The 27818-nt window shown below is 37.8% G+C and overlaps 1 protein-coding gene across 3 annotated transcripts in view; it reads left to right on the forward strand.

Moving 5' to 3' along the window:
• The window catches only part of LOC108053993 (cGMP-dependent protein kinase, isozyme 1), a 65367-nt gene that overhangs the window by 34254 nt on the left and 3295 nt on the right, over positions 1 to 27818 (forward strand). The window contains exon 1 of one of the 3 annotated variants that reach the window (XM_017136736.2): positions 26211 to 26487. The exons of the other annotated variants lie outside the window; for them this stretch is intronic. Within the exon in view, the coding sequence (XP_016992225.2) occupies positions 26350 to 26487 (138 nt within the window). The 5' untranslated portion in view covers positions 26211 to 26349. Of the gene's footprint in view, positions 1 to 26210; positions 26488 to 27818 lie in introns of those variants that run through there. 3 annotated transcript variants of the gene reach the window in all.

Genomic DNA, 27818 nt, shown 5'->3' on the forward strand with positions numbered 1-27818 from the left:
CCTTGGTCAAATTTAATTTGAATTATCATTGCTGCTGAAATTGAGAGTGTCAAAGACAGACAAGAAGAATCGAATCCGTAGAGGCCTTCAAAGGTGTGCCATCAAGTGAAAGATTCCTCCCCTGTGACCCCTCTCCTTTTTTTTGTGTGCAAGAGAAAAGGAAAATAATTGATATGTCGGCAGAAAAGTAAGTGGACTTTTATTGACTGTTTTGCTGCTTGGCTGGCAGACTGAATAGCCGAAGGGACAAGGTCTGGTTCACCCATCGCCAAGCTTTCTCCGCTTTCCCTGCTTTCTCCGTTTCTCAAGCAGCATGCAATGTCCCCTACCTCAGATATCTGGGCTATATCTCATTGCGACCACAACAAATGGCGTGCATCGCCTTTGTCTTCGATTGGAAAGTGAAAAATGCGCTGCTGGAAAATCAATAGATTCACTTGGCCCCCATTTTCAATCTCTCCCTCTTTTTTTGGTTCCATGGGGCTAATATAGCTCTTTAAGATTGGCCTTCAGCCTTCGACACGCTCACGTACACATTTTATGCTAATAACAATAACAGCCAAAGCGATACTAAGCTAAGATGTTGTAGGTTTAAGGATATTGAAATACCTATTATGAAAGGCTGATCCAGGATTTTGTTGTGCGGGTTTAGAACAAGTTTGTGGTTGCACAGTTTTTAATATTTTACACTTTATTATAAATACCACATTTTCTATTGCTTTTCTCACGAGGGGGGAGGTTTGTCCTCCCTTATTCCCCTTGGATGGGCATTTAATAAATCCACAATTTGACTAACATACTTACTTACGTACTTACCTTTTTGTTAAAAAAATAAGGGCGTAAATAATATGGTCATTAAAAACATCACGTGAAAAATTTAATACAAAAATTTGATATATTTTTTTACATGTGTATCATATGTTAAGTTAATAAGTCAAAGGTTTTTTAAATTTGGCACAGTGCCAGGGAATATAATTGTAGCTAGGGATACAAAGTATGCTCAAGATGAAAGAATAAATGTTATCTGATTTTAAATGGCATGAGAAATAATTGATATTCGAACCCTTGCAAAAGTTGGCGTACTTGTTGCATACTTACCTTATGGAGTACAGGGTATCGGAAGTAGCAGCTGAAGGGCTCCGGTTCGGAGGCAGCTGCAATGGGTAACTAAAGCCGGGAATTGCCGTTTTACCTGCCACGTCGGCCATATCGACGTTGTGGCAGACCCATTCAGCGATATTGCTGTCGTCCTTGTCCTTGTCCCCTGTCACTAACCTCCTTCCACCTGATAACCTGAGGGTCCTTAAGCGTCCTCGAGTGCCAGAATGTGGGTGTTCGCTGCTCGGTGTTCGTTGTTCGGTGTTCCGCAGCCCCGGAAAATGTGTTGCGGTTAAATTGCGTCAAACATATTTGACATTTTATTATATACGTAACAACGCAATATCGTCTGATATTGCTGCCCTCGTCACACATGTCCCGCCCCCTTTCTACCCGCCCCCCTGATGACTTCAAGTGTTTTTCATTAACTGCTGCTTATGAATATTAAATTAAAACTGCCTTTTGGCAAGACCATGCTTGTGTTTTGGGCATTACCAGGAAACAGAAGTCGAGTACAGAGCCTGGAACCTGGAAGCAGCTGGAGGACGAAGAAAGCCGCTTAAGAGATGGAAATGGAAAACAATGCCTAAGACGCCGCATATTAAAAGAGCTTCCCAAATTGAATTTTGCGCCAGACCGGAATAAAGCTATTTGACGTCGCGACGCGAATTCAATTGCAGCTTTAAGGGTCTTTCGTTCCTCTTTTTTCTCCCGGAGAGCGAGAAAATGCAGCTCATGAATTTCAAATGAAATTAAAAACGTGTTTTCTAAAAATAATAATGCAAGAGCAACAGCAAAGGAAACAGAACAGCATGGAAGCCAGGAGAAATAGTTGCATCTGCTTGCAAGGAGAAAGGAGGTTGGCAAAATGTGGACTCTGCACAGGAGCAAGATTATTCCACAGCACGCCAGGATTTAGTGATGTAAGCCTGAATGTTACTCAGTTCCCCCGATTTCCCGCAGTCTGACCACAATTAAGTCTGGGCAAATAGTGAGTGTGGACCGATCCTAGATAGCGGGTTGAAAGGATGCTGATGCGGAATCGATTCAAACGATTGGACGACTCCAAAGATGCCAGCTGGCACAACATGTAAACACATCAGTTCCCTGAGTGCTCGACATACTGTCATTCGTGGGAGATGCAGGGTAAAATGGATATGACAACGTGATTTTGAGGTCAGCAGGTGTTTAAAGGGGTCAATAAATGCGTTATATATAGTAAAACCATTAGGTAATTCTGAGTACTCAATAATTTTCAAGGTTTTTAAAGAAAGATATTTATTTTCTATAATTTTTAATTTGTAAGCCACAAACCAAATCAAAATAAATCAATAATTTTCAAGGTTTTTAAAGAAAGATATTTATTTTCTATAATTTTTAATTTGTGAGCCACAAACCAAATCAAAATAAATCGCTAACCAATATTTTAAACAATTCTGAGAAGTATTTTTTAAAGATAATTGTAAGTCAGTTTTCATGGAGAAAAGAAATATAAATAAAGGCGGGGTTGCATTTTAAACCAAACCATCATTTTTATATTTCTAATATTATCAAATTACAAGCAATTAAGATAATAATAAATCTCAAGTATTAAGTGCAGGTATTTTAAACAGTTAAAATACAAAATCAGACATCAAATGGTAAGTCACGTTGTCATCTTCGCAGTGCACACACCGATTTCAGAACTCGAATTGAGAAATCTCCTGGTCTGCCACGCCCCTCGCCCACTTAAAGCCCTTAAGGGAACTTTTTGGTTACTTGAAAATTCAATTTTACGCAATATGCGCAAATCACGATTAAAATCTTGTGCGTGCTTTTTCATTGCGTACTTTGCGGCTGTAAGCAGGCTTTAAGAACGGCAACTTTTCCTCATTTCCCTGAAGCTGCGGCCAGGAAAAACTATGAAAATGTGTTTTCAAATTGCGAAACAATTTGTTGACCGTAATTGAACTTTGTCGTCCCCAAAACACACTTCACCCCCTCTTCGAATCCCCTTGGTCACCATAATTGTCGTAAAGCAAACTTTTGGCCGCTCATTGCAGGGCTCGTAAAAGTTTTTCCTCGCTTTTCCCCGTTTTCCCCGTTTTTCCAGCTTTCTTCGCGCGCAGCCTGCGGCGAATGGTTGATTTCTGTCTCTGTGTGCTTGGTTTTATGTGCGTGTTGCGGTCGGACCAATTTATAAGGCTAACCACAAATTAGCCTCCTCAAAAGCCCAGCAGATGCAGATGCACAGAGACAAATAATAGCCCATTAAAAAATAAATGGTCCCAGCTGCAATCATCTTTTCTTAACCTTAATCTTTAGCTACTATAGTTTTGTGCGTTCGATTTAAGGCTACAAATTGGAGAGATAAATAATAACCCATCCAGGTGCAATCATTTCAGAAAGTTAGCTGGGTATTAACTTTTTAGCACCGCTATTGTAATCCATTTGAGTTCTGTGACTTTAACAAGTTTTTCAATTTTAAACCGTAAGGAAATTGAGAAAAAAAAGTTATGTTCCATGAACAAAAAACCTTACGTTAAATAAATGAAATCAGTGAAAAGTTTACAAATAATAACTTGCTTATCAAAAAACCAGATCAAACTGAAACGAAACAAAGCTTTGTTTTTATCATATTTAATTATTTATCCGCACCCATAAAAAACTTTCTTTATTCCCAAAACTGCATATATTAATTATTGTGAAGTCAATTAATATACACAAGTTGTTGCATTTTTTTGAGTGCTGTAAAAAGGCGTGTCGAAGAATTGCAAACAATGCCAAGTTGCTAGTTTTTTGTTGCATTTGCATTACCGGTGGCACTTGCCTCTTTTATCAGGATTTTGGCATAATTGTCGCCACTCGCATGAATATTTCAGAGACAGCTTTCGAGGGTTTATGGACCAAGAAGATAAGGGGCAGGCCAAGTGTAAAATTCAAATCCAACTCAATGCCAATGCAAGAGTTCTGTCTTTCGAAAGTTTTTCGGCATAATAATTCATGCCTCGCCTGCCTTGGCCACAAATTCCAAATGCAAAATGCCGATAATTGGCACTTTTCTCCCCTCAAGCGACAAGTTTTCCCCTGTTTTCCTGTGAGTGCTGAGCAGCCAGTCGGAAAATGCATTCAGCCCCTTGCCTCCTGCACCGTTTTGCACTCAATTGTGATGTTTAGTCGCTCGTTGTCACTGGCACAATGATCCAATGCCACTGCTCCTTCTCCACGGAGCTGCTTTCTCCATTTGCGATTCCAACTGGGCACAGTGGTCGATAACTGGATGACCTAAGAAATAGTCAAGAATGGGATAAAGTCCTGGCTTAATATGCCGACTAGCAAAAGATATGTCCGATATCGATCAAAACACTTAGTTAAAGTAATATTTTTAGGTGCTGGTTTCAGTTATTAAATGAAATATCAGCTTTAGTAGAGAAACCTTCTGCGCCACATAACCTTTAACCTAATTAAAGCCCCCTTTAATGTAAGTATGCAATAAAAGCCTGATGTTGATCCGCAAAAATACCCCTTAAATGGAGAAGTTAGCCACTTTCATATAACTACTGTGCAGTGGTGTGGCCCGGAGACATAGCATTTTCCGTTCATTCCGCTATTTGTCAGGCGTAATTAGCCGCAAAGTATGCTATTTGTACAATATTGCACGTCAATGGCCTCTTCAACGCCACCAAACTTCCTTCCTTCACTGCTGATGTCTCTATATAGTGGAATAAAAAGTAGAACTGCATGAACATGTAAAAAATAATAATCCTTGGATCATTCATTTTTATCTGGGATGCGATTGTATATGATGTCTGCTTGTAAGGTGTTGTGTACAATTTGATGTACAAATAAAAAGATTGCCTTTATTTGTGTCGAATTTGCTGAAGCATGATTTTCAGCTCGCCACTTGCTCCTGTGTCTCTGGTCGGAAAAAAAGCCCCCACCTTAACCCACTGACAGCCAAACCACTTGCCTTAACCCATTGGTGGCTGCTCACATGAGCAGACCACTCGAATGGCTCGATGGCCGCACAATGCAACCGGCAAAACAGCCACTGTATTGGGGTAGAAACTATTACAAAGGCATTGCTGACGTTTTTTGCCTGGAGCAGGACTCCTGGATCAGGACGAGGGGGGTCCTGCCCGGAGGTCCTGCCCGGAGGTCCTGCCCCCCAGTTAGAGTGCAGCTGTGTGGGTGTGTAAAAAATACCACAATTTCAATTTCAAAGTATCCTTTTAGTCAAAAGGAAATGACATTTACGCGCTTTGTTGTGGTTTGCCCATGCATAAAACATTTTTAGTTTAAATTTTTTATGTTTCACCCCACCCACTCCCACATCCTGCCACGTTTTCTTTTTTCCGTATTGACGCACTTGCCGCTGCAGTGGGCGTGGCAATGCCTGAGGGGCGTTATACATGTTTGTGCGGAAAACTCAGGTTCCGAATGCAAAGAAACCGAAATGAGGGAACCACAAACAGCAAGGCGATGGCAACGACGACAACTGCATCAGCAGCTTAAAACCTTGAATGCCAGGAATAAGAAATATTTATGGAAGTTAAATTCTCCATCGAAATTTAATTTGGTCGAAGGCAGGTGGCTGCTTCTGGTTGAGTCAAAAATTATACACTGGTTTTTTTTGGGAGTTTTGTTGTGTTTTCGATTTTCAGTTGAGCTACCTTTGACATTAATTGGACCACAATCAATTTAAAGCTTTTGGTACAGTACAATTTTTATATTCGTTTGAAAATATACTAAAATTTTATAAGAAGACCTTTAATTTTTTTTAAATTCGAACATAAAATTCATTTTACTATTTACTTCTTTTTAGCACTAACTATAATTATGAAGAAATATTGTTTAAAGAAGTTGTAAGCACAAATATATTTTTTTTATTTTTATTAAGAAATCCTAGGCTAAAATAAGTTTATTATAGGTCAAGGCTTAATAATATATATATATAGTCGGATTATTTTTTTAATACCGTATTCATTTGTTTAGCAGCATAAGCCCAGCAAAGCGTCAGCAGTTGGTTGTTTTAAATATTTTGAGCAAACAGTCTTTTCTGGGGACTATACATACATATATTTAGAAGGTCTAGTTTGTAGAATCTGCAGATTGGTGTTGCAAGGCAAAATGCAATTGGTAACAATAAGTGCAAAAATCAATGCGACCCGGCAATCTTTTTTCACTTTCCCCCCTTTCCACTTCCTCTTTTCCTCGGCGGGATGTCCTGGCAAAGCGCTGCAAATGCGCTTCCTGTTTCCTCCAGAAACTCTGAAGTAGTGGGGCAAAGGAGGTGCAGCTGACATTTGTTGAATATCAACAGGAAATGCAGTGAATAAACACGTCGAGTTGTCGATTCGTCGATTGCATGAATTGCATTGTGAGCTGCGGGTTTGCCTTCGCTTCTGTTGTCATTGTGAATCCTGCACAGCGAGAAAAGCCAGTGAACTTCCAAAAGAACAATGTCATAATCATTTTGAAGGATTTTTAATAGTGTATGGCATATTTTAATTTATTTTGACTAATGTAAGAAATTTCACCATTGAATTCTCGCTTTGAAAACTATTGCCTTTATATACTTTGCTCCACAGAGTATTGTAACGGCTAAACAATTTGAATTGAATCATTTTCGCTTTAAACACACATTATATTTCTCAGTGCACCGGATGAGCGTACAATGGGCGGGGAGAAGTCCGTGCATTCAATTCGGTGCGATTCAGCTCGATTCAGTTCTATGCGAGAAGGCGATATTCGAATTGAATGGTGGCGGAAGTCTCCTCCGGGCGACGGCCAGCAAATAATGCCAAATGCATTTTCGATGACTGAGCAGGGAAACAACAACAACAATTGGAGGCACTGCAACAACACAAATTTGCATGGCAGCCCGTTGCGTAATTGCATTCGTCAAAAAACGGCAAATGGTATTCATTCGTTTGTCCGTTTATTCATTCGCTCATTCATGAGCCGGGCAATCAAATTAAATTCCAGGCTAAAATGTTTTTCGAGCCCCAAATTGAAGGTGAACTGCAAACGTGTGCAATCAAAGTCGTCTCCCCTTTTAGTTACATTTCAGCAACACCAACACCAACACCACCATCACCATAAGCCATCATATTTTGTCCGTCGATCCATCAGTCAGTCAGCCAGTCAATCATTCGAATCGTTTTCGTTTGCGTTTCGTTTTCGATTCCAATCAATTTGTTTGGCATTTTTGGCTGCCAGTTTTTCCCCTTCCACCTCCTTTTTTTGGCCTGCAAACTCTTTTTGTTTGCTTCTATCGATTTGTGCTGCGAAACAGAAACAAAAAGTGTTCAACGTGGCTTGTTGCATTTTTAAATAAAGGTTGCTGGACGGGCGGCAAAAACGGGTTAAAGGGTGGCACTGAATTTTTTACACTTCCGGTCCGAATGGATCCATCATTGTCTGCATCGAAATGCTAGCGAACGTGCTTAATTTACAATCATATCGAAACGTACATTATAAAAATACGAAATCATTTTTATAATTTTAAATTGGATGTTATTTGCCGTCGCCTCTCGTTTGCAGTTTTTAAGTTTAAAATGTTGTGTTCTACATTGTACAAAGTTTTATTTAGATTAACAACAGTTACTACTTGATATAGATATGATTCACTAAAAGTTGGTACAGACAGGAGAGTATTTCCTATTCGTTTGTATACCAGCAAATCCATTTCCCCAATTACTGCTGAAATATTTCATTGTATTTTCCTTTTAAAGTTTGCTTGTGGTGCTTTTTGACTGCACTTCCTATTCAATTGGCAGAATTTATTTATGAATTTGGAGTACTGTGAAAAAACTAATCTCAATCCGCATCTCTTGCGTCTGCCATAACATTCAGAGAGTTTCTTATTTTAAACAAATTTTCGATATCACAATTTGGAGGCCATTGCAAATATTTCTTCCACTTTCACTAAATTCCTTTTGCTGTTTTGCATTCAAATTTTTGTGGAGAAATTTGATAAGCCCACTTTTAATTTAATTTATTTCTACATCGGATTGAATATTTATAAATTGTTACTCTAAGTTTTATCTTGTACGTTTGACAGATTTATTTCCATAAATATTAACAAGTTGAAACTCACAAAAATATAATCTTATGAAGATTTAATGTCAATGAAACCATCAATTATCTTTTAATAATAAAGTTTTAATACAATACCATTTCTGTATTTTTTAAATTCTAGTATTGAATATTTTGTTAAAGCTTGTTTTTTATTGTGACTGATAGGGATTTTAGTATGTTAGATAAGGTCATAATTACGTTCTTCTGAAAATTAGGATATTCAATGAGTTATATTGCGATTAATATTATCAAAACAATGTTATGCATAAGGAAAGATCTTGTGCTTAATAAGTGTATTCGAAAACAAAAAAAGGATTTTAAATTTAATGCGTTGCGAAAAAGTCTCAAAAATTACTCATACGACCCGTATCGTCAGTTTCTGATCAAAGGCAAAGTGCATATGAGTGATAAACTTTAAATCCAAAAAAAATCCTTCTGTTTAAATGCAGCTAGCGGCTGGCATTAGGTCCCTACAATTTGGATCGCTCTAATGTATGAATGAACTGCACGCTAATTGACACTTTGCAATCCGACTGAAGTCTCAGTCTACAAGTCCGCAGGGATCAAAAGGGAGGAGTGGAGGAAGTGGACAGGCGGTGGAGAAAGTTTTCGCTTTCTCCTTGGCTTTTTTATCCTTTTTTTCATTGCATACCCACAGGCGGCAAGCTGTGCAGCAAACATCATTTTGTGGGGCGCAACGTGGGCGTGGCAGGATGTCTGACTGCGCTCATTGAGAACAAAATGCGAAACTTTTTAATTGACTTTTTCAATTACAGTTTAATATTGTTGTAAGAAATGTTGGCACTGCCAATTGAAGTTTTCTCGGTCGCATACGAAAAAGGCCAAAAACGAGAAAAAAGGCAGAAAGTAAGAGATGGGGTGGCTAATCTATCATTGTCCACTGGCGAATGTGTGTGCGAGCAATTTGCAAAACTTCACAAACACGCACCAGGCAGCCATCAGCATCCTCAACTTTGGCCAGTTTCTCGCACTGCCAGGAACACTGAAAGAAAACGGGAGTTGACTTTTATAACTTCAGATTTTTCGTAAAAAAATAATTAGTACGGCCCCATTTAGTACGATTTTTTCATTTTTTATAAGCAAGATTTTGCAAAACAGTAGAGGTGCTCAGCTATGCTGCTTACTAAATGTTATCCCCTGATTGAAATTGGACTCTACTTAAAAAGTTTATTTAAATTAAGGCGATACTACAATTTATAGTCTTAAAGCTTAAATTTAAGTTTAAATTTGGAAAAAATTCAGATGTTGAATATTTTTCAGAAGAAATTTCAAGTGCTGCCGTTAAAGTTTCTTTAGGTGTTCCGTTCATGCTACCGAAACCCATTCGGAAAATCTAAATTTATCTGCAACAAATTTCGTTGCTCTTTCCTTTCGGACATGAAGAAAAAGGCTAAGAAAGCACGCCAACTATGCATAAAGATGGGAAAGTGGACGGGAAATACGGGTGGCAAGTGAAAGAGGAGTGCTTGAGCAAGATTGCATCTTTAAAAACATTTCCTTGAAGCACTTTTTATTATCCGACCGAAAACTGGTCAAAGTGAAAAAGTTTTTGCTGTCCTCCGCTCTCAAGTAATGGAACTTTTCATTAATTTTCCAGCTCCTTGCCTTTCGATGTGTGACAGGTAATTCCCATACTGCCAGGCAGAATAATTTGATTTGTGCAACCGACACAAAAATCTCGAAATTAGCGATGCCCATGGAATTATTCAGCTGACCTGCTAACCACCACATGATGCATTGTCTGCTGATGGTTTATTATTCCATGTTTTTTTTGGTGCCAGAGCAAACATGTTACATTTATCTTGCCGGGGATAAAACACAAAAAAAGAACAAAGAAGTGAAAAAGGAGGAAATTAAGTGAGGGGAGTCGTCAGGCTAGTTCTTCGTTATTTTGTGAGAAACAAAAATTAAGCAGTCATTTTTTTCAGCAAACATATCTTAAATGGAGGGATCAAGTGCTTTCTAAGTTATAGTTTCAATTCAAAATGGTTTCTAAAACTACGATAATGATTAATGCTTTAAAAAGCTTTACCTTGAATGATTTGAGATGTGTTTAAATAATATTCTGCTATGTTAGGTATATTAAAACCCCATTTTACCTAGTCGAAAACACCTTCAACTCACCGCTTTAGAGAGTATCACAAAGGCAATAACTGAGATACGAATGCGAATACGAGGGCAGAACAAAAAACCCAGAATGAATGGGCTTGATGGCAGGTGGAGCCGCCGGGTCAAGACCCCTGGTCAAAGCCAATGATAATGGTTGCTGGCGGGGATCGAGGGGTTAGGCAGAGGATTGAGGGGCAGTTACAAGGATCCACCTGGTCCAGAGTGCCTCGAATTAATCCCCGGTGTACACTTTGGCCTGTTTCCTCTGCAGTCGATTTTAATTGAATAACTACACGAACGAAATGTTATGTTCTGTTGATAAGGCGATAGGAAATGGCACCGAACCCAGGGGAATCGCTTCCTGGGGATGTGTCCCCACAACAAATCACGAGATTTGAGTTGGCAAAGGAATGTGGTATTCTTTGGATTCCTTGCCAGCATTTCGCTTCGGACAAATGGTATAAAATAATGTACAAAACGGGTTTTTGTTTATCTCTCCGGCTTCCATTGTCACCTATCGTCTATTCTATGTCTGTTTTTGTTTTTTCGTGCTCCTTTGTTGACTCGTTGATAGTATTTGCAGGAAAAGCCAGCTTAAGCCCCCATTTACATACGATCTGTATGCATATGAGGGGGTTTTGCGGAGGAATGTTTATGGGAACCCGCTCATAACCGCAGATTGCCACTTGATTTGTCCTCTGCCTTTTTATGCGCGTCAATCGCATTTGTTTTGGCTTTGTCTTGCTTTTGTTTTCCATTGTTTTTCCTTCAGTTCCGGATTTTCCTTTTGACAGACAGCCGCAGGAATGCAAAACGAATCCCGGCAGCTGTAATCACCGCTGTGAAATGTGTGACATGCGATATCTATTATGCAAATATTGGCAGGCCGCAAATCCACAATCCTCCACCCCGCTCACCGCACCCGCTCCCTCTTGATTTGGTAATCCGTGCCTTACAACGTCCTTTGAAATAAATCGTAAGTGCACTTTGCATTAGGTTCAACTCCCATTCGGTTTGATAAACAACGCGGAAATTCAAATTGTCAATTGTCTCAACCTACAATATTTAATCCTGTTAAATTGTCAGCATTTTCACAATTAAAATCCACTTGTATTATTAAAATTTTTTTGCTTTTTTTAGGTCTATGAACTGAGTTCCTGCTCTAACATCCTTTTTCAAAAATAAATAAGTCGAGTTGTGTCTAGTTGCAGATATTTCTTATAAAATAATTAAATTATTAAATACAATTGCTTTGAGTTCTCTTATCAAAGTTTTAAATAATGCAAACATCGTTTTCTATTCATTAAAACTTTTAAAACTTAAACAGTTTCTGTTTTAATGCTTCCCTGGAAAATCCGTAAAAATAGTTCATGAATTCGTGCACTAACATTTTTATTTTGCCTGCTTTTAATCTTTATTTTAAAACTGTATCTGTTTTTAATGCGCGACAAACTTTTATGATAACCCCGCCACATCTTTAGGGAAATCCCCCGGATTTTCCCGTTCCCACATCCTGCAGCCATCAGAAATTAGCGTCCATTAATTAGCTGTCTCTGCTGGATTGACGTTAAGTTGCTGCCCCCCAGTTTCCCGTGTCCTTTGCCTTTTGAACCCGGAGCCCAGGATACTGTGGTTGCAACCACGGGGGTCGATCGGGGTACTTTTGATGATTGGGGGTGCTCTCTGGTGCTTTGCCCCTGCAGATAATTACCGCAGCATGTCAAAGTTTTGAGAAGTTCAGCTCGTCTCTAGTCCTGCCGCTCCCGTTCACCTCACAGGTAATTTATCTTGGCTCCACTGGCGGCAATGCTTTAATAGATCATTTGCTGCATCATTGCGCATACGCCATGTGAGCCCTGTGACCGATTTTTTTTCAACTTGGCTGCTAATCCTTCTGTTCGGTGTCTCCTTTTTTGATTTCGGAGTCCTGCCCGCTGGGTGTCACGTCGCCCGCAAATCGCTTTCTCTGCTGGATTTTCCTCCTTTTTTTGCACATCCAGATATATCACTGTCTGCCGCGGAATGCGAGTCTCCATTAAATGTGGGCCACCGCCAACGGAAGCCACCGAAGCCACTGAAGCCTGCGATGCCACCAGCGAAATTCGTCGCTCGTTTGCGTTTTATTTCCCCTTGCATTTGGCAGACTCCGAAAAAGCAACGAAAAACACCCTCTGCATTTTCTCTTTAAAGCTTCGCTTCACAGTTGGCCACTATAATTCTATTATGGCTGTAAAGCAATTTTATTTCATACTGTTTCGACGCCAGTCATCAAGACAAAACTACGGAAGAACTTCTCTGGATTAAACTCCAGCTCTCAGCAATTCAGTCAAGTTGCTCCCCAAACTCGAACTTTTGCAATGGCAAATAAGATATTAAAGCGATCACATAAATTAAAGTTTCAAGTTTCGCTCTTGAAATGGGAAATCAACAGTAAGATTACACTAATAAAATTTTCAACTGTCTTTATGATGAACTTTACTTTTAAATAAATCCTAATCTATTTTATTAAGCAGACCGTTACCTGAACCACTAGTCATTTTTTCTTGGTAATTAATCTTAAAAATGAATATTTGTAAACCCTTCCTGAGGATATTTTAAATTCGATTAGAAGATTGCAACGCAGTGAAGTGTATATTTCCGACCCAATCCACTTCAGCATCATCAACCGGCTTGATCTAGCCATATCCATAAGTTTACCAAATCATATCCGATTTGAAAGTGGCATATCTCCTTCGACTCGTAATTTGATCCTCAAAAAATCTGCATTCAAAATTTTCAATTTAACGTTGGTCCAATTTTTGACCCATTTTTATGTCATTTATTTCCAAGTTTCCGATGTGTTGTTAAAACGTGGCCTTCATATGGCCTTCCGGCGCCCATAACTATATCAAATTTTATCCGATTTGAAAGTGGCATATCTCCTTCGACTCGTAATTTGATCCTCAAAAAATCTGCATTCAAAATTTTCAATTTAACGTTGGTCCAAATTTTGACCCATTTTCATGTCATTTATTTCCAAGTTTCCGATGTGTTGTTAAAAAGTGGCCTACATATGGCCTTCCGGCGCCCATAACTATATCAAATTTTATCCGATTTGAAAGTGGCATATCTCCTTCGACTCGTAATTTGATCCTCAAAAAATCTGCATTCAAAATTTTCAATTTAACGTTGGTCAAATTTTTGACCCATTTTCATGTCATTTATTTCCAAGTTTCCGATGTGTTGTTAAAAAGTGGCCTACATATGGCCTTCCGGCGCCCATAACTATATCAAATTTTATCCGATTTGAAAGTGGCATATCTCCTTCGACTCGTAATTTGATCCTCAAAAAATCTGCATTCAAAATTTTCAATTTAACGTTGGTCCAATTTTTGACCCATTTTCATGTCATTTATTTCCAATTTTCCGATGTGTTGTTAAAAAGTGGCCTACATATGGCCTTCCGGCGCCCATAACTATATCAAATTTTATCCGATTTGAAAGTGGCATATCTCCTTCGACTCGTAATTTGATCCTCAAAAAATCTGCATTCAAAATTTTCAATTTAACGTTGGTCCAATTTTTGACCCATTTTCATGTCATTTATTTCCAAGTTTCCGATGTGTTGTTAAAACGTGGCCTTCATATGGCCTTCCGGCGCCCATAGCTATATCAAATTTTATCCGATTTGAAAGTGGCATATCTCCTTCGACTCGTAATTTGATCCTCAAAAAATCTGCATTCAAAATTTTCAATTTAACGTTGGTCCAATTTTTGACCCATTTTCATGTCATTTATTTCCAAGGTTCCGATGTGTTGTTAAAAGGTGGCCTACATATGGCCTTCCGGCGCCCATAACTATATCAAATTTTATCCGATTTGAAAGTGGCATATCTCCTTCGACTCGTAATTTGATCCTCAAAAAATCTGCATTCAAAATTTTCAATTTAACGTTGGTCCAAATTTTGACCCATTTTCATGTCATTTATTTCCAAGTTTCCGATGTGTTGTTAAAAGGTGGCCTACATATGGCCTTCCGGCGCCCATAACTATATTAAATTTTATCCGATTTGAAGGTGGCATATCTCCTTCGACTCGTAATTTGATCCTCAAAAAATCTGCATTCAAAATTTTCAATTTAACGTTGGTCCAATTTTTGACCCATTTTCATGTCATTTATTTCCAAGTTTCCGATGTGTTGTTAAAAAGTGGCCTACATATGGCCTTCCGGCGCCCATAACTATATCAAATTTTATCCGATTTGAAAGTGGCATATCTCCTTCGACTCTTAATTTGATCCCCAAAAAATCTGAATTCAAAAATTTCAATTTAACGTTGATCAAATTTTTGACCCATTTCAAGTCATTTATTTTCAAGTTTCCGATGTGTTGTTAAAAGGTGGCCTACATATGGCCTTCCGGCGCCCATAACTATATCAAATTTTATCCGATTTGAAAGTGGCATATCTCCTTCGACTCGTAATTTGATCCTCAAAAAATCTGCATTCAAAATTTTCAATTTAACGTTGGTCCAAATTTTGACCCATTTTCATGTCATTTATTTCCAAGTTTCCGATGTGTTGTTAAAAGGTGGCCTACATATGGCCTTCCGGCGCCCATAACTATATTAAATTTTATCCGATTTGAAGGTGGCATATCTCCTTCGACTCGTAATTTGATCCTCAAAAAATCTGCATTCAAAATTTTCAATTTAACGTTGGTCCAATTTTTGACCCATTTTCATGTCATTTATTTCCAAGTTTCCGATGTGTTGTTAAAAAGTGGCCTACATATGGCCTTCCGGCGCCCATAACTATATCAAATTTTATCCGATTTGAAAGTGGCATATCTCCTTCGACTCGTAATTTGATCCCCAAAAAATCTGAATTCAAAAATTTCAATTTAACGTTGGTCCAATTTTTGACCCATTTCAAGTCATTTATTTTCAAGTTTCCGATGTGTTGTTAAAAGGTGGCCTACATATGGCCTTCCGGCGCCCATAACTATATCAAATTTTATCCGATTTGAAAGTGGCATATCTCCTTCGACTCGAAATTTGACCCTCAAAAAATCAGCATTCAAAATTTTCAATTTAACGTTGGTCCAAATTTTGACCCATTTTCATGTCAATAATTTCCAAGTTTCCGATGTGTTGTTAAAAGGTGGCCTACATATGGCCTTCCGGCGCCCATAACTATATTAAATTTTATCCGATTTGAAAGTGGCATATCTCCTTCGACTCGTAATTTGATCCTCAAAAAATCTGCATTCAAAATTTTCAATTTAACGTTGGTCCAAATTTTGACCCATTTTCATGTCAATAATTTCCAAGTTTCCGATGTGTTGTTAAAAGGTGGCCTACATATGGCCTTCCGGCGCCCATAACTATATTAAATTTTATCCGATTTGAAGGTGGCATATCTCCTTCGACTCGTAATTTGATCCTCAAAAAATCTGCATTCAAAATTTTCAATTTAACGTTGGTCCAATTTTTGACCCATTTTCATGTCATTTATTTCCAAGTTTCCGATGTGTTGTTAAAAAGTGGCCTACATATGGCCTTCCGGCGCCCATAACTATATCAAATTTTATCCGATTTGAAAGTGGCATATCTCCTTCGACTCGTAATTTGATCCTCAAAAAATCTGAATTCAAAAATTTCAATTTAACGTTGGTCCAATTTTTGACCCATTTCAAGTCATTTATTTTCAAGTTTCCGATGTGTTGTTAAAAGGTGGCCTACATATGGCCTTCCGGCGCCCATAACTATATCAAATTTTATCCGATTTGAAAGTGGCATATCTCCTTCGACTCGAAATTTGACCCTCAAAAAATCTGCATTCAAAATTTTCAATTTAACGTTGGTCCAAATTTTGACCCATTTTCATGTCAATAATTTCCAAGTTTCCGATGTGTTGTTAAAAGGTGGCCTACATATGGCCTTCCGGCGCCCATAACTATATTACATTTTATCCGATTTGAAAGTGGCATATCTCCTTCGACTCGTAATTTGATCCTCAAAAAATCTGCATTCAAAATTTTCAATTTAACGTTGATCCAAATTTTGACCCATTTTCATGTCATTTATTTCCAAGTTTCCGATGTGTTGTTAAAAGGTGGCCTACATATGGCCTTCCGGCGCCCATAACTATATCAAATTTTATCCGATTTGAAAGTGGCATATCGCCTTCGACTCGTAATTTGATCCTCAAAAAATCTGAATTCAAAAAATTCAATTTAACGTTGGTCCAATTTTTGACCCATTTACTATATCAAATTTTATCCGATTTGAAAGTGGCATATCTCCTTCGACTCGTAATTTGATCCTCAAAAAATCTGAATTCAAAAAATTCAATTTAACGTTGGTCCAATTTTTGACCCATTTCAAGTCATTTATTTTCAAGTTTCCGATGTGTTGTTAAAAGGTGGCCTACATATGGCCTTCCGGCGCCCATAACTATATCAAATTTTATCCGATTTGAAAGTGGCATATCTCCTTCGACTCGTAATTTGATCCTCAAAAAATCTGCATTCAAAATTTTCAATTTAACGTTGATCCAAATTTTGACCCATTTTCATGTCATTTATTTCCAAGTTTCCGATGTGTTGTTAAAAGGTGGCCTACATATGGCCTTCCGGCGCCCATAACTATATCAAATTTTATCCGATTTGAAAGTGGCATATCGCCTTCGACTCGTAATTTGATCCTCAAAAAATCTGAATTCAAAAAATTCAATTTAACGTTGGTCCAATTTTTGACCCATTTACTATATCAAATTTTATCCGATTTGAAAGTGGCATATCTCCTTCGACTCGTAATTTGATCCTCAAAAAATCTGCGTTCAAAATTTTCAATTTAACGTTGGTCCAATTTTTGACCCATTTTCATGTCCATTTATTTCCAAGTTTCCGATGTGTTGTTAAAAAGTGGCCTACATATGGCCTTCCGGCGCCCATAACTATATTAAATTTTATCCGATTTGAAAGTGGCATATCTCCTTCGACTCGTAATTTGATCCTCAAAAAATCTGCATTCAAAATTTTCAATTTAACGTTGGTCCAATTTTTGACCCATTTTCATGTCATTTGTTTCCAAGTTTCCGATATGTTGTTAAAAGGTGGCCTACATATGGCCTTCTTGCGCCCATAACTATATTAAATTTTATCCGATTTGAAGGTGGCATATCTCCTTCGACTCGTAATTTGATCCTCAAAAAATCTGCATTCAAAATTTTCAATTTAACGTTGATCCAAATTTTGACCCATTTTCATGTCATTTATTTCCAAGTTTCCGATGTGTTGTTAAAAAGTGGCCTACATATGGCCTTCCGGCGCCCATAACTATATCAAATTTTATCCGATTTGAAAGTGGCATATCTCCTTCGACTCGTAATTTGATCCTCAAAAAATCTGCATTCAAAATTTTCAATTTAACGTTGGTCCAATTTTTGACCCATTTTCATGTCATTTGTTTCCAAGTTTCCGATATGTTGTTAAAAGGTGGCCTACATATGGCCTTCCGGCGCCCATAACTATATTAAATTTTATCCGATTTGAAGGTGGCATATCTCCTTCGACTCGTAATTTGATCCTCAAAAAATCTGCATTCAAAATTTTCAATTTAACGTTGATCCAAATTTTGACCCATTTTCATGTCATTTATTTCCAAGTTTCCGATGTGTTGTTAAAAAGTGGCCTACATATGGCCTTCCGGCGCCCATAACTATATCAAATTTTATCCGATTTGAAAGTGGCATATCTCCTTCGACTCGTAATTTGATCCTCAAAAAATCTGCATTCAAAAATTTCAATTTAACGTTGGTCCAAATTTTGACCCATTTTCATGTCATTTATTTCCAAGTTTCCTATGTGTTGTTAAAAGGTGGCCTACATATGGCCTTCCGGCACCCATAACTATATCAAATTTTATCCGATTTGAAAGTAGCATATCTCCTTCGACTCGTAATTTGATCCTCAAAAAATCTGCATTCAAAATTTTCAATTTAACGTTGATCCAAATTTTGACCCATTTTCATGTCATTTATTTCCAAGTTTCCGATGTGTTGTTAAAAAGTGGCCTACATATGGCCTTCCGGCGCCCAAAAAATATATGAAATTTTATCCGATTTGAAAGTGGCATATCTCCTTCGACTCGTAATTTGATCCTCAAAAAATCTGCATTCAAAAATTTCAATTTAACGTTGGTCCAAATTTTGACCCATTTTCATGTCATTTATTTCCAAGTTTCCTATGTGTTGTTAAAAGGTGGCCTACATATGGCCTTCCGGCGCCCATAACTATATTAAATTGTATCCGATTTGAAAGTGGCATATCTCCTTCGACTCGTAATTTGATCCTCAAAAAATCTGCATTCAAAATTTTCAATTTAACGTTGGTCCAATTTTTGACCCATTTTCATGTCATTTGTTTCCAAGTTTCCGATATGTTGTTAAAAGGTGGCCTACATATGGCCTTCCGGCGCCCATAACTATATTAAATTTTATCCGATTTGAAGGTGGCATATCTCCTTCGACTCGTAATTTGATCCTCAAAAAATCTGCATTCAAAATTTTCAATTTAACGTTGATCCAAATTTTGACCCATTTTCATGTCATTTATTTCCAAGTTTCCGATGTGTTGTTAAAAAGTGGCCTACATATGGCCTTCCGGCGCCCATAACTATATCAAATTTTATCCGATTTGAAAGTGGCATATCTCCTTCGACTCGTAATTTGATCCTCAAAAAATCTGCATTCAAAAATTTCAATTTAACGTTGGTCCAAATTTTGACCCATTTTCATGTCATTTATTTCCAAGTTTCCTATGTGTTGTTAAAAGGTGGCCTACATATGGCCTTCCGGCGCCCATAACTATATCAAATTTTATCCGATTTGAAAGTAGCATATCTCCTTCGACTCGTAATTTGATCCTCAAAAAATCTGCATTCAAAATTTTCAATTTAACGTTGATCCAAATTTTGACCCATTTTCATGTCATTTATTTCCAAGTTTCCGATGTGTTGTTAAAAAGTGGCCTACATATGGCCTTCCGGCGCCCATAACTATATCAAATTTTATCCGATTTGAAAGTGGCATATCTCCTTCGACTCGTAATTTGATCCTCAAAAAATCTGCATTCAAAATTTTCAATTTAACGTTGGTCCAATTTTTGACCCATTTTCATGTCATTTATTTCCAAGTTTCCGATGTGTTGTTAAAAAGTGGCCTACATATGGCCTTCCGGCGCCCATAACTATATCAAATTTTGAAAGTGGCATATCTCCTTCGACTCGTAATTTGATCCTCAAAAAATCTGCATTCAAAATTTTCAATTTAACGTTGGTCTAAATTTTGACCCATTTTCATGTCATTTATTTCCAAGTTTCCGATGTGTTGTTAAAAGGTGGCCTACATATGGCCTTCCGGCGCCCATAACTATATCAAATTTTATCCGATTTGAAAGTGGCATATCTCCTTCGACTCGTAATTTGATCCTCAAAAAATCTGCATTCAAAATTTTCAATTTAACGTTGGTCTAAATTTTGACCCATTTTCATGTCATTTATTTCCAAGTTTCCTATATGTGTTGTTAAAAGGTGGCCTACATATGGCCTTCCGGCGCCCATAACTATATTAAATTTTATCCGATTTGAAGGTGGCATATCTCCTTCGACTCGTAATTTGATCCTCAAAAAATCTGCATTCAAAATTTTCAATTTAACGTTGGTCTAAATTTTGACCCATTTTCATGTCATTTATTTCCAAGTTTCCGATGTGTTGTTAAAAGGTGGCCTACATATGGCCTTCCGGCGCCCATAACTATATCAAATTTTATCCGATTTGAAAGTGGCATATCTCCTTCGACTCGTAATTTGATCCTCAAAAAATCTGCATTCAAAATTTTCAATTTAACGTTGGTCCAATTTTTGACCCATTTTCATGTCATTTATTTCCAAGTTTCCTATATGTGTTGTTAAAAGGTGGCCTACATATGGCCTTCCGGCGCCCATAACTATATCAAATTTTATCCGATTTGAAAGTGACATATCTCCTTCGACTCGTAATTTGATCCTCAAAAAATCTGCATTCAAAATTTTCAATTTAACGTTGGTCCAATTTTTGACCCATTTTCATGTCATTTATTTCCAAGTTTCCGATGTGTTGTTAAAAAGTGGCCTACATATGGCCTTCCGGCGCCCATAACTATATCAAATTTTATCCGATTTGAAAGTGGCATATCTCCTTCGACTCGTAATTTGACCCTCAAAAAATCTGCATTCAAAATTTTCAATTTAACGTTGGTCTAAATTTTGACCCATTTTCATGTCATTTATTTCCAAGTTTCCGATGTGTTGTTAAAAGGTGGCCGACATATGGACTTCCGGAGGCCATAACTATATCAAATTTTATCCGATTTGAAAGTGGCATATCTCCTTCGACTCGTAATTTGATCCTCAAAAAATCTGCATTCAAAATTTTCAATTTAACGTTGGTCCAATTTTTGACCCATTTTCATGTCATTTATTTCCAAGTTTCCGATGTGTTGTTAGAAAGTGGCCTACATATGGCCTTCCGGCGCCCATACCTATATCAAATTTTATCCGATTTGAAAGTGGCATATCTCCTTCGACTCGAAATTTGACCCTCAAAAAATCTGCATTCAAAATTTTCAATTTAACGTTGGTCTAAATTTTGACCCATTTTCATGTCATTTATTTCCAAGTTTCCGATGTGTTGTTAAAAAGTGGCCTACATATGGACTTCCGGAGGCCATTACTTGACCAAATTTTATCCGATTTGAAAGTGGCATATCTCCTTCGACTCGTAATTTGATCCTCAAAAAATCTGCATTCAAAATTTTCAATTTAACGTTGGTCCAATTTTTGACCCATTTTCATGTCATTTGTTTCCAAGTTTCCGATATGTTGTTAAAAGGTGGCCTACATATGGCCTTCTTGCGCCCATAACTATATTAAATTTTATCCGATTTGAAGGTGGCATATCTCCTTCGACTCGTAATTTGATCCTCAAAAAATCTGCATTCAAAATTTTCAATTTAACGTTGATCCAAATTTTGACCCATTTTCATGTCATTTATTTCCAAGTTTCCGATGTGTTGTTAAAAAGTGGCCTACATATGGCCTTCCGGCGCCCATAACTATATCAAATTTTATCCGATTTGAAAGTGGCATATCTCCTTCGACTCGTAATTTGATCCTCAAAAAATCTGCATTCAAAATTTTCAATTTAACGTTGGTCCAAATTTTGACCCATTTTCATGTCATTTGTTTCCAAGTTTCCGATATGTTGTTAAAAGGTGGCCTACATATGGCCTTCCGGCGCCCATAACTATATTAAATTTTATCCGATTTGAAGGTGGCATATCTCCTTCGACTCGTAATTTGATCCTCAAAAAATCTGCATTCAAAATTTTCAATTTAACGTTGATCCAAATTTTGACCCATTTTCATGTCATTTATTTCCAAGTTTCCGATGTGTTGTTAAAAAGTGGCCTACATATGGCCTTCCGGCGCCCATAACTATATCAAATTTTATCCGATTTGAAAGTGGCATATCTCCTTCGACTCGTAATTTGATCCTCAAAAAATCTGCATTCAAAAATTTCAATTTAACGTTGGTCCAAATTTTGACCCATTTTCATGTCATTTATTTCCAAGTTTCCTATGTGTTGTTAAAAGGTGGCCTACATATGGCCTTCCGGCGCCCATACCTATATTAAATTTTATCCGATTTGAAAGTGGCATATCTCCTTCGACTCGTAATTTGATCCTCAAAAAATCTGCATTCAAAATTTTCAATTTAACGTTGGTCCAATTTTTGACCCATTTTCATGTCATTTGTTTCCAAGTTTCCGATATGTTGTTAAAAGGTGGCCTACATATGGCCTTCCGGCGCCCATAACTATATTAAATTTTATCCGATTTGAAGGTGGCATATCTCCTTCGACTCGTAATTTGATCCTCAAAAAATCTGCATTCAAAATTTTCAATTTAACGTTGATCCAAATTTTGACCCATTTTCATGTCATTTATTTCCAAGTTTCCGATGTGTTGTTAAAAAGTGGCCTACATATGGCCTTCCGGCGCCCATAACTATATCAAATTTTATCCGATTTGAAAGTGGCATATCTCCTTCGACTCGTAATTTGATCCTCAAAAAATCTGCATTCAAAAATTTCAATTTAATGTTGGTCCAAATTTTGACCCATTTTCATGTCATTTATTTCCAAGTTTCCTATGTGTTGTTAAAAGGTGGCCTACATATGGCCTTCCGGCGCCCATAACTATATCAAATTTTATCCGATTTGAAAGTAGCATATCTCCTTCGACTCGTAATTTGATCCTCAAAAAATCTGCATTCAAAATTTTCAATTTAACGTTGATCCAAATTTTGACCCATTTTCATGTCATTTATTTCCAAGTTTCCGATGTGTTGTTAAAAAGTGGCCTACATATGGCCTTCCGGCGCCCATAACTATATCAAATTTTATCCGATTTGAAAGTGGCATATCTCCTTCGACTCGTAATTTGATCCTCAAAAAATCTGCATTCAAAATTTTCAATTTAACGTTGGTCCAATTTTTGACCCATTTTCATGTCATTTATTTCCAAGTTTCCGATGTGTTGTTAAAAAGTGGCCTACATATGGCCTTCCGGCGCCCATAACTATATCAAATTTTGAAAGTGGCATATCTCCTTCGACTCGTAATTTGATCCTCAAAAAATCTGCATTCAAAATTTTCAATTTAACGTTGGTCTAAATTTTGACCCATTTTCATGTCATTTATTTCCAAGTTTCCGATGTGTTGTTAAAAGGTGGCCTACATATGGCCTTCCGGCGCCCATAACTATATCAAATTTTATCCGATTTGAAAGTGGCATATCTCCTTCGACTCGTAATTTGATCCTCAAAAAATCTGCATTCAAAATTTTCAATTTAACGTTGATCCAAATTTTGACCCATTTTCATGTCATTTATTTCCAAGTTTCCGATGTGTTGTTAAAAAGTGGCCTACATATGGCCTTCCGGCGCCCATAACTATATCAAATTTTATCCGATTTGAAAGTGGCATATCTCCTTCGACTCGTAATTTGATCCTCAAAAAATCTGCATTCAAAATTTTCAATTTAACGTTGGTCTAAATTTTGACCCATTTTCATGTCATTTATTTCCAAGTTTCCTATATGTGTTGTTAAAAGGTGGCCTACATATGGCCTTCCGGCGCCCATAACTATATTAATTTTATCCGATTTGAAGGTGGCATATCTCCTTCGACTCGTAATTTGATCCTCAAAAAATCTGCATTCAAAATTTTCAATTTAACGTTGGTCTAAATTTTGACCCATTTTCATGTCATTTATTTCCAAGTTTCCGATGTGTTGTTAAAAGGTGGCCTACATATGGCCTTCCGGCGCCCATAACTATATCAAATTTTATCCGATTTGAAAGTGGCATATCTCCTTCGACTCGTAATTTGATCCTCAAAAAATCTGCATTCAAAATTTTCAATTTAACGTTGGTCCAATTTTTGACCCATTTTCATGTCATTTATTTCCAAGTTTCCTATATGTGTTGTTAAAAGGTGGCCTACATATGGCCTTCCGGCGCCCATAACTATATCAAATTTTATCCGATTTGAAAGTGACATATCTCCTTCGACTCGTAATTTGATCCTCAAAAAATCTGCATTCAAAATTTTCAATTTAACGTTGGTCCAATTTTTGACCCATTTTCATGTCATTTATTTCCAAGTTTCCGATGTGTTGTTAAAAAGTGGCCTACATATGGCCTTCCGGCGCCCATAACTATATCAAATTTTATCCGATTTGAAAGTGGCATATCTCCTTCGACTCGTAATTTGACCCTCAAAAAATCTGCATTCAAAATTTTCAATTTAACGTTGGTCTAAATTTTGACCCATTTTCATGTCATTTATTTCCAATTTTCCGATGTGTTGTTAAAAGGTGGCCTACATATGGACTTCCGGAGGCCATAACTATATCAAATTTTATCCGATTTGAAAGTGGCATATCTCCTTCGACTCGTAATTTGATCCTCAAAAAATCTGCATTCAAAATTTTCAATTTAACGTTGGTCCAAATTTTGACCCATTTTCATGTCATTTATTTCCAAGTTTCCGATGTGTTGTTAGAAAGTGGCCTACATATGGCCTTCCGGCGCCCATACCTATATCAAATTTTATCCGATTTGAAAGTGGCATATCTCCTTCGACTCGAAATTTGACCCTCAAAAAATCTGCATTCAAAATTTTCAATTTAACGTTGGTCCAAATTTTGACCCATTTTCATGTCATTTATTTCCAAGTTTCCGATGTGTTGTTAAAAAGTGGCCTACATATGGACTTCCGGAGGCCATTACTTGACCAAATTTTATCCGATTTGAAAGTGGCATATCTCCTTCGACTCGTAATTTGATCCTCAAAAAATCTGCATTCAAAATTTTCAATTTAACGTTGGTCCAAATTTTGACCCATTTTCATGTCATTTATTTCCAATTTTCCGATGTGTTGTTAAAAGGTGGCCTACATATGGACTTCCGGAGGCCATAACTATATCAAATTTTATCCGATTTGAAAGTGGCCTATCTCATAATTTGATCCTCAAAAAATCTGAATTCTAAAATTTCAATTTAACGTTGGTTCAATTTTTGACCCGTTTCATGTCATTTATTTCCAAGTTTCCTATGTGTTGTTAAAAAGTGGCCTACATATGGACTTCCGGAGGCCATTACTTGACCAAATTTTATCCGATTTGAAAGTGGCATATCTCCTTCGACTCGTAATTTGATTCTCAAAAAATCTACATTCGAATAACATATGATACGATAGGTTTGTTTAATCAAAACTAAGTTAGTTGAAACTGAAGAAAGAGTTTTTATTTAAGTTTTACAATAAAAAGAAAATTTAAACGATTTTCTTTGTTGTGTTGTATATTTATTCAAGATAGAAGGATTGTTATGCTAAGGAATATTGTCTTTAGTTGCGGTGTTCAAATGTCTTCAGTTCGCAGGCTGCTTGGCTACCTTATATATATCCGTATATCCGTTCTCCCTAATTTTGTCCTTCTCGCTTCATTCAATGTCTTTGTTGACTTTCGTTTTCATATCTGCTGGCTGCCATTTCGCATTTTCGTTTTTATTTTGCACTTTTTTAAGTTTTAAATCTCGTTTTCGCATTTGCCCTAGCCCTCTCACTTCCCGGCCCTTTTATACCAATTTTATACCACTTTTAACCACCCCACTCCCCTCTTGACCCATCAACAGCATCTCTTGTCCCCCGTGGATGTCGCGTTTGTTGTCATCATCAAATTAGGCCCGGCTTTTGTGGCTGCGTTCTGTTTTCGGGGCCACCGTAAAGCCAAATTAAGTTGCCATTTGGTTTACCGCCACTTGCTCCTTTTAGTTTGCTTGTATTATTTTTTCATATTTCTAAGTTTAACTATTTAATAAAATGTTAGCCACATTCCAAGTCTTTCTTTCTTTAATATTTACCGAAATGTGTCCTTCGATTGCAAAGAATCTTTTGTGATAGCTGAAATTGGAACTTTAAACTCAATAATCTCCAAAAGGGCAAAATTATTTAAAAGCTACTAAACGTAAATTTTTTAAACGTACTCAAAAAGAGTATTAAAGTACCTTGATAATACTTTTATCGTATAAACAGTTTATTAGTTTTCGTAAATAAAATCAAGAAAATTGCCTATTGTTCGGCTTTGCATGTGCTGGTAGCCCCTTAGATTGGCATTATGCGCTCTTTGGTTTTGGTTCACTCTGCTGATAATCCGAGATCGCTCTTTTTTGGGGCTCTTTTATTCCAAAGCCCTCTCTGTCGTTCTCTCTCTGATAAATCACGTATACGCCGCGTCGATCGCCACCTGATGGCAGTCGCTAATGAATCGCGCGCGCAACCAAACCGCCAGCGAATCGCAGCGGAGAAGCATCTCCGCCTGAATGGAATAAGACTAGCCGAGAGCCCTCACATCGCAGATCCCAAGGAAGGAGATTGGGCAGCTAAGTGACCTTTGACCCAACAGCTGATCGAAATGGCCACGGCAATGACGGATCGGGAGCGGGAGGCGATTGTCAGCAATTTGACCAAGGATGTGCAGTCTTTGAGGGAAATGGTGCGGAGTCGGGAAAGCGAGCTGGTCAAGCTGCACCGGGAAATCCACAAACTGAAGGTGAGAAACGCCTCAGAAAAGTCAGTAGGTGAAACCAGCCAGGCGGGGAAATGCGGGAAAAGCCATCCATCGCTGTCTATCGCATCGCTTTGTTTGCTCTGTTTTTGTTTGCTGCCCCTGGCAGATAAGCAGGAGCCACCACACCGCACTATTTTTCGGACTAAATTCGAATTCGCTTTGTGTATCGCAGAGATACAAAAGTATCTGCAAATACACACCCCGACAGACACAGTCCCCTCCTCTGTCACAGCGTTATCTGTTGAACAGCAGCAGACTCTGCCCAGATATCAGATACACCCCATATACCATATGCCTACCCCACTGAACCGCAGGGGAGGAAGGGGGACCGGGGGGGGCTAACCCATGCCCTTGCCTTCGTATCTGCTAGATATTCGTATCTATCTAACGCTCCGAACCCCTTTTCCTCTGCCTTATAAATTTGTACTTGAACCCCCCTGTCTTCCATCCGCACATATTTAACTGTAAGGTAGATTTATTGGGCCAAGTGATTAGCACTTCTTGGCGAGATCTCGACGTTCACAATTTTATAGCCCAAAGAGTCGAGTGGAGAGCGGCACAAATTTAAGACTTGCGACTGCGAGATACTCGGTAGCCACTTCTCAAAAACATTTGGAAGCCGAATATCGTTTAATTTCTATTATCTCATTAATTGGGGCTATAAAGTCGGAGAGCTATGACTGCGAATTTGGGGGAACCTAATCTGTACTCATGGTTATACAAAAGCTTATGGATTCTTGAGGAATTGCTATAATTCCTTCCCAAGTTCCAAGTTTGAAAAAATCAACTTTAAATTATAGATATAGATATATTATCTTCGATTGAACACCTTGATTTAAAGTAAAATTGCTAAGAAAGCTGATTATTGAAGATCCAACATATCGCCTTGTCATAAACATTTTCCTAGCCTTGTGGCATCCGTAGAGAATTGTTTCTTTAGCGAGATGTAAAGCTCTTCGCCACTTAATTCAAACGCCTCGCGAGTGTGCGTCGCTAATTGCCGGATCACCTCCAGCTCGAGCAGTTGATCCAGCTCCCCCTCTGGTTCCCTGCCGGTCCCAGATCCCCAGATTACTTTGTGGGTAAACAGAGATACAGAGATACAAAGATACATAGATAATATAGTTCCGACCGGGGCAGCACGCGCATCTTGAAAAAAAGTAACCGAAACTGAAATAAAAGAGCGACGAGCGAGAAAAAGGAAATACGAGCTGGGCCACCGAAGAGTGTTTTTGAAATGCTAATTTATATGCAAATAATTTGGAAAACAAGCAAGAGGTGGTTGGCGATGGGAAGGGGTGGTAACACCTCGC

Source organism: Drosophila rhopaloa, unplaced genomic scaffold, assembly GCF_018152115.1.
Source record: "Drosophila rhopaloa isolate 14029-0021.01 unplaced genomic scaffold, ASM1815211v1 contig_2, whole genome shotgun sequence".
Taxonomy (NCBI): Eukaryota; Metazoa; Arthropoda; class Insecta; order Diptera; family Drosophilidae; genus Drosophila; species Drosophila rhopaloa.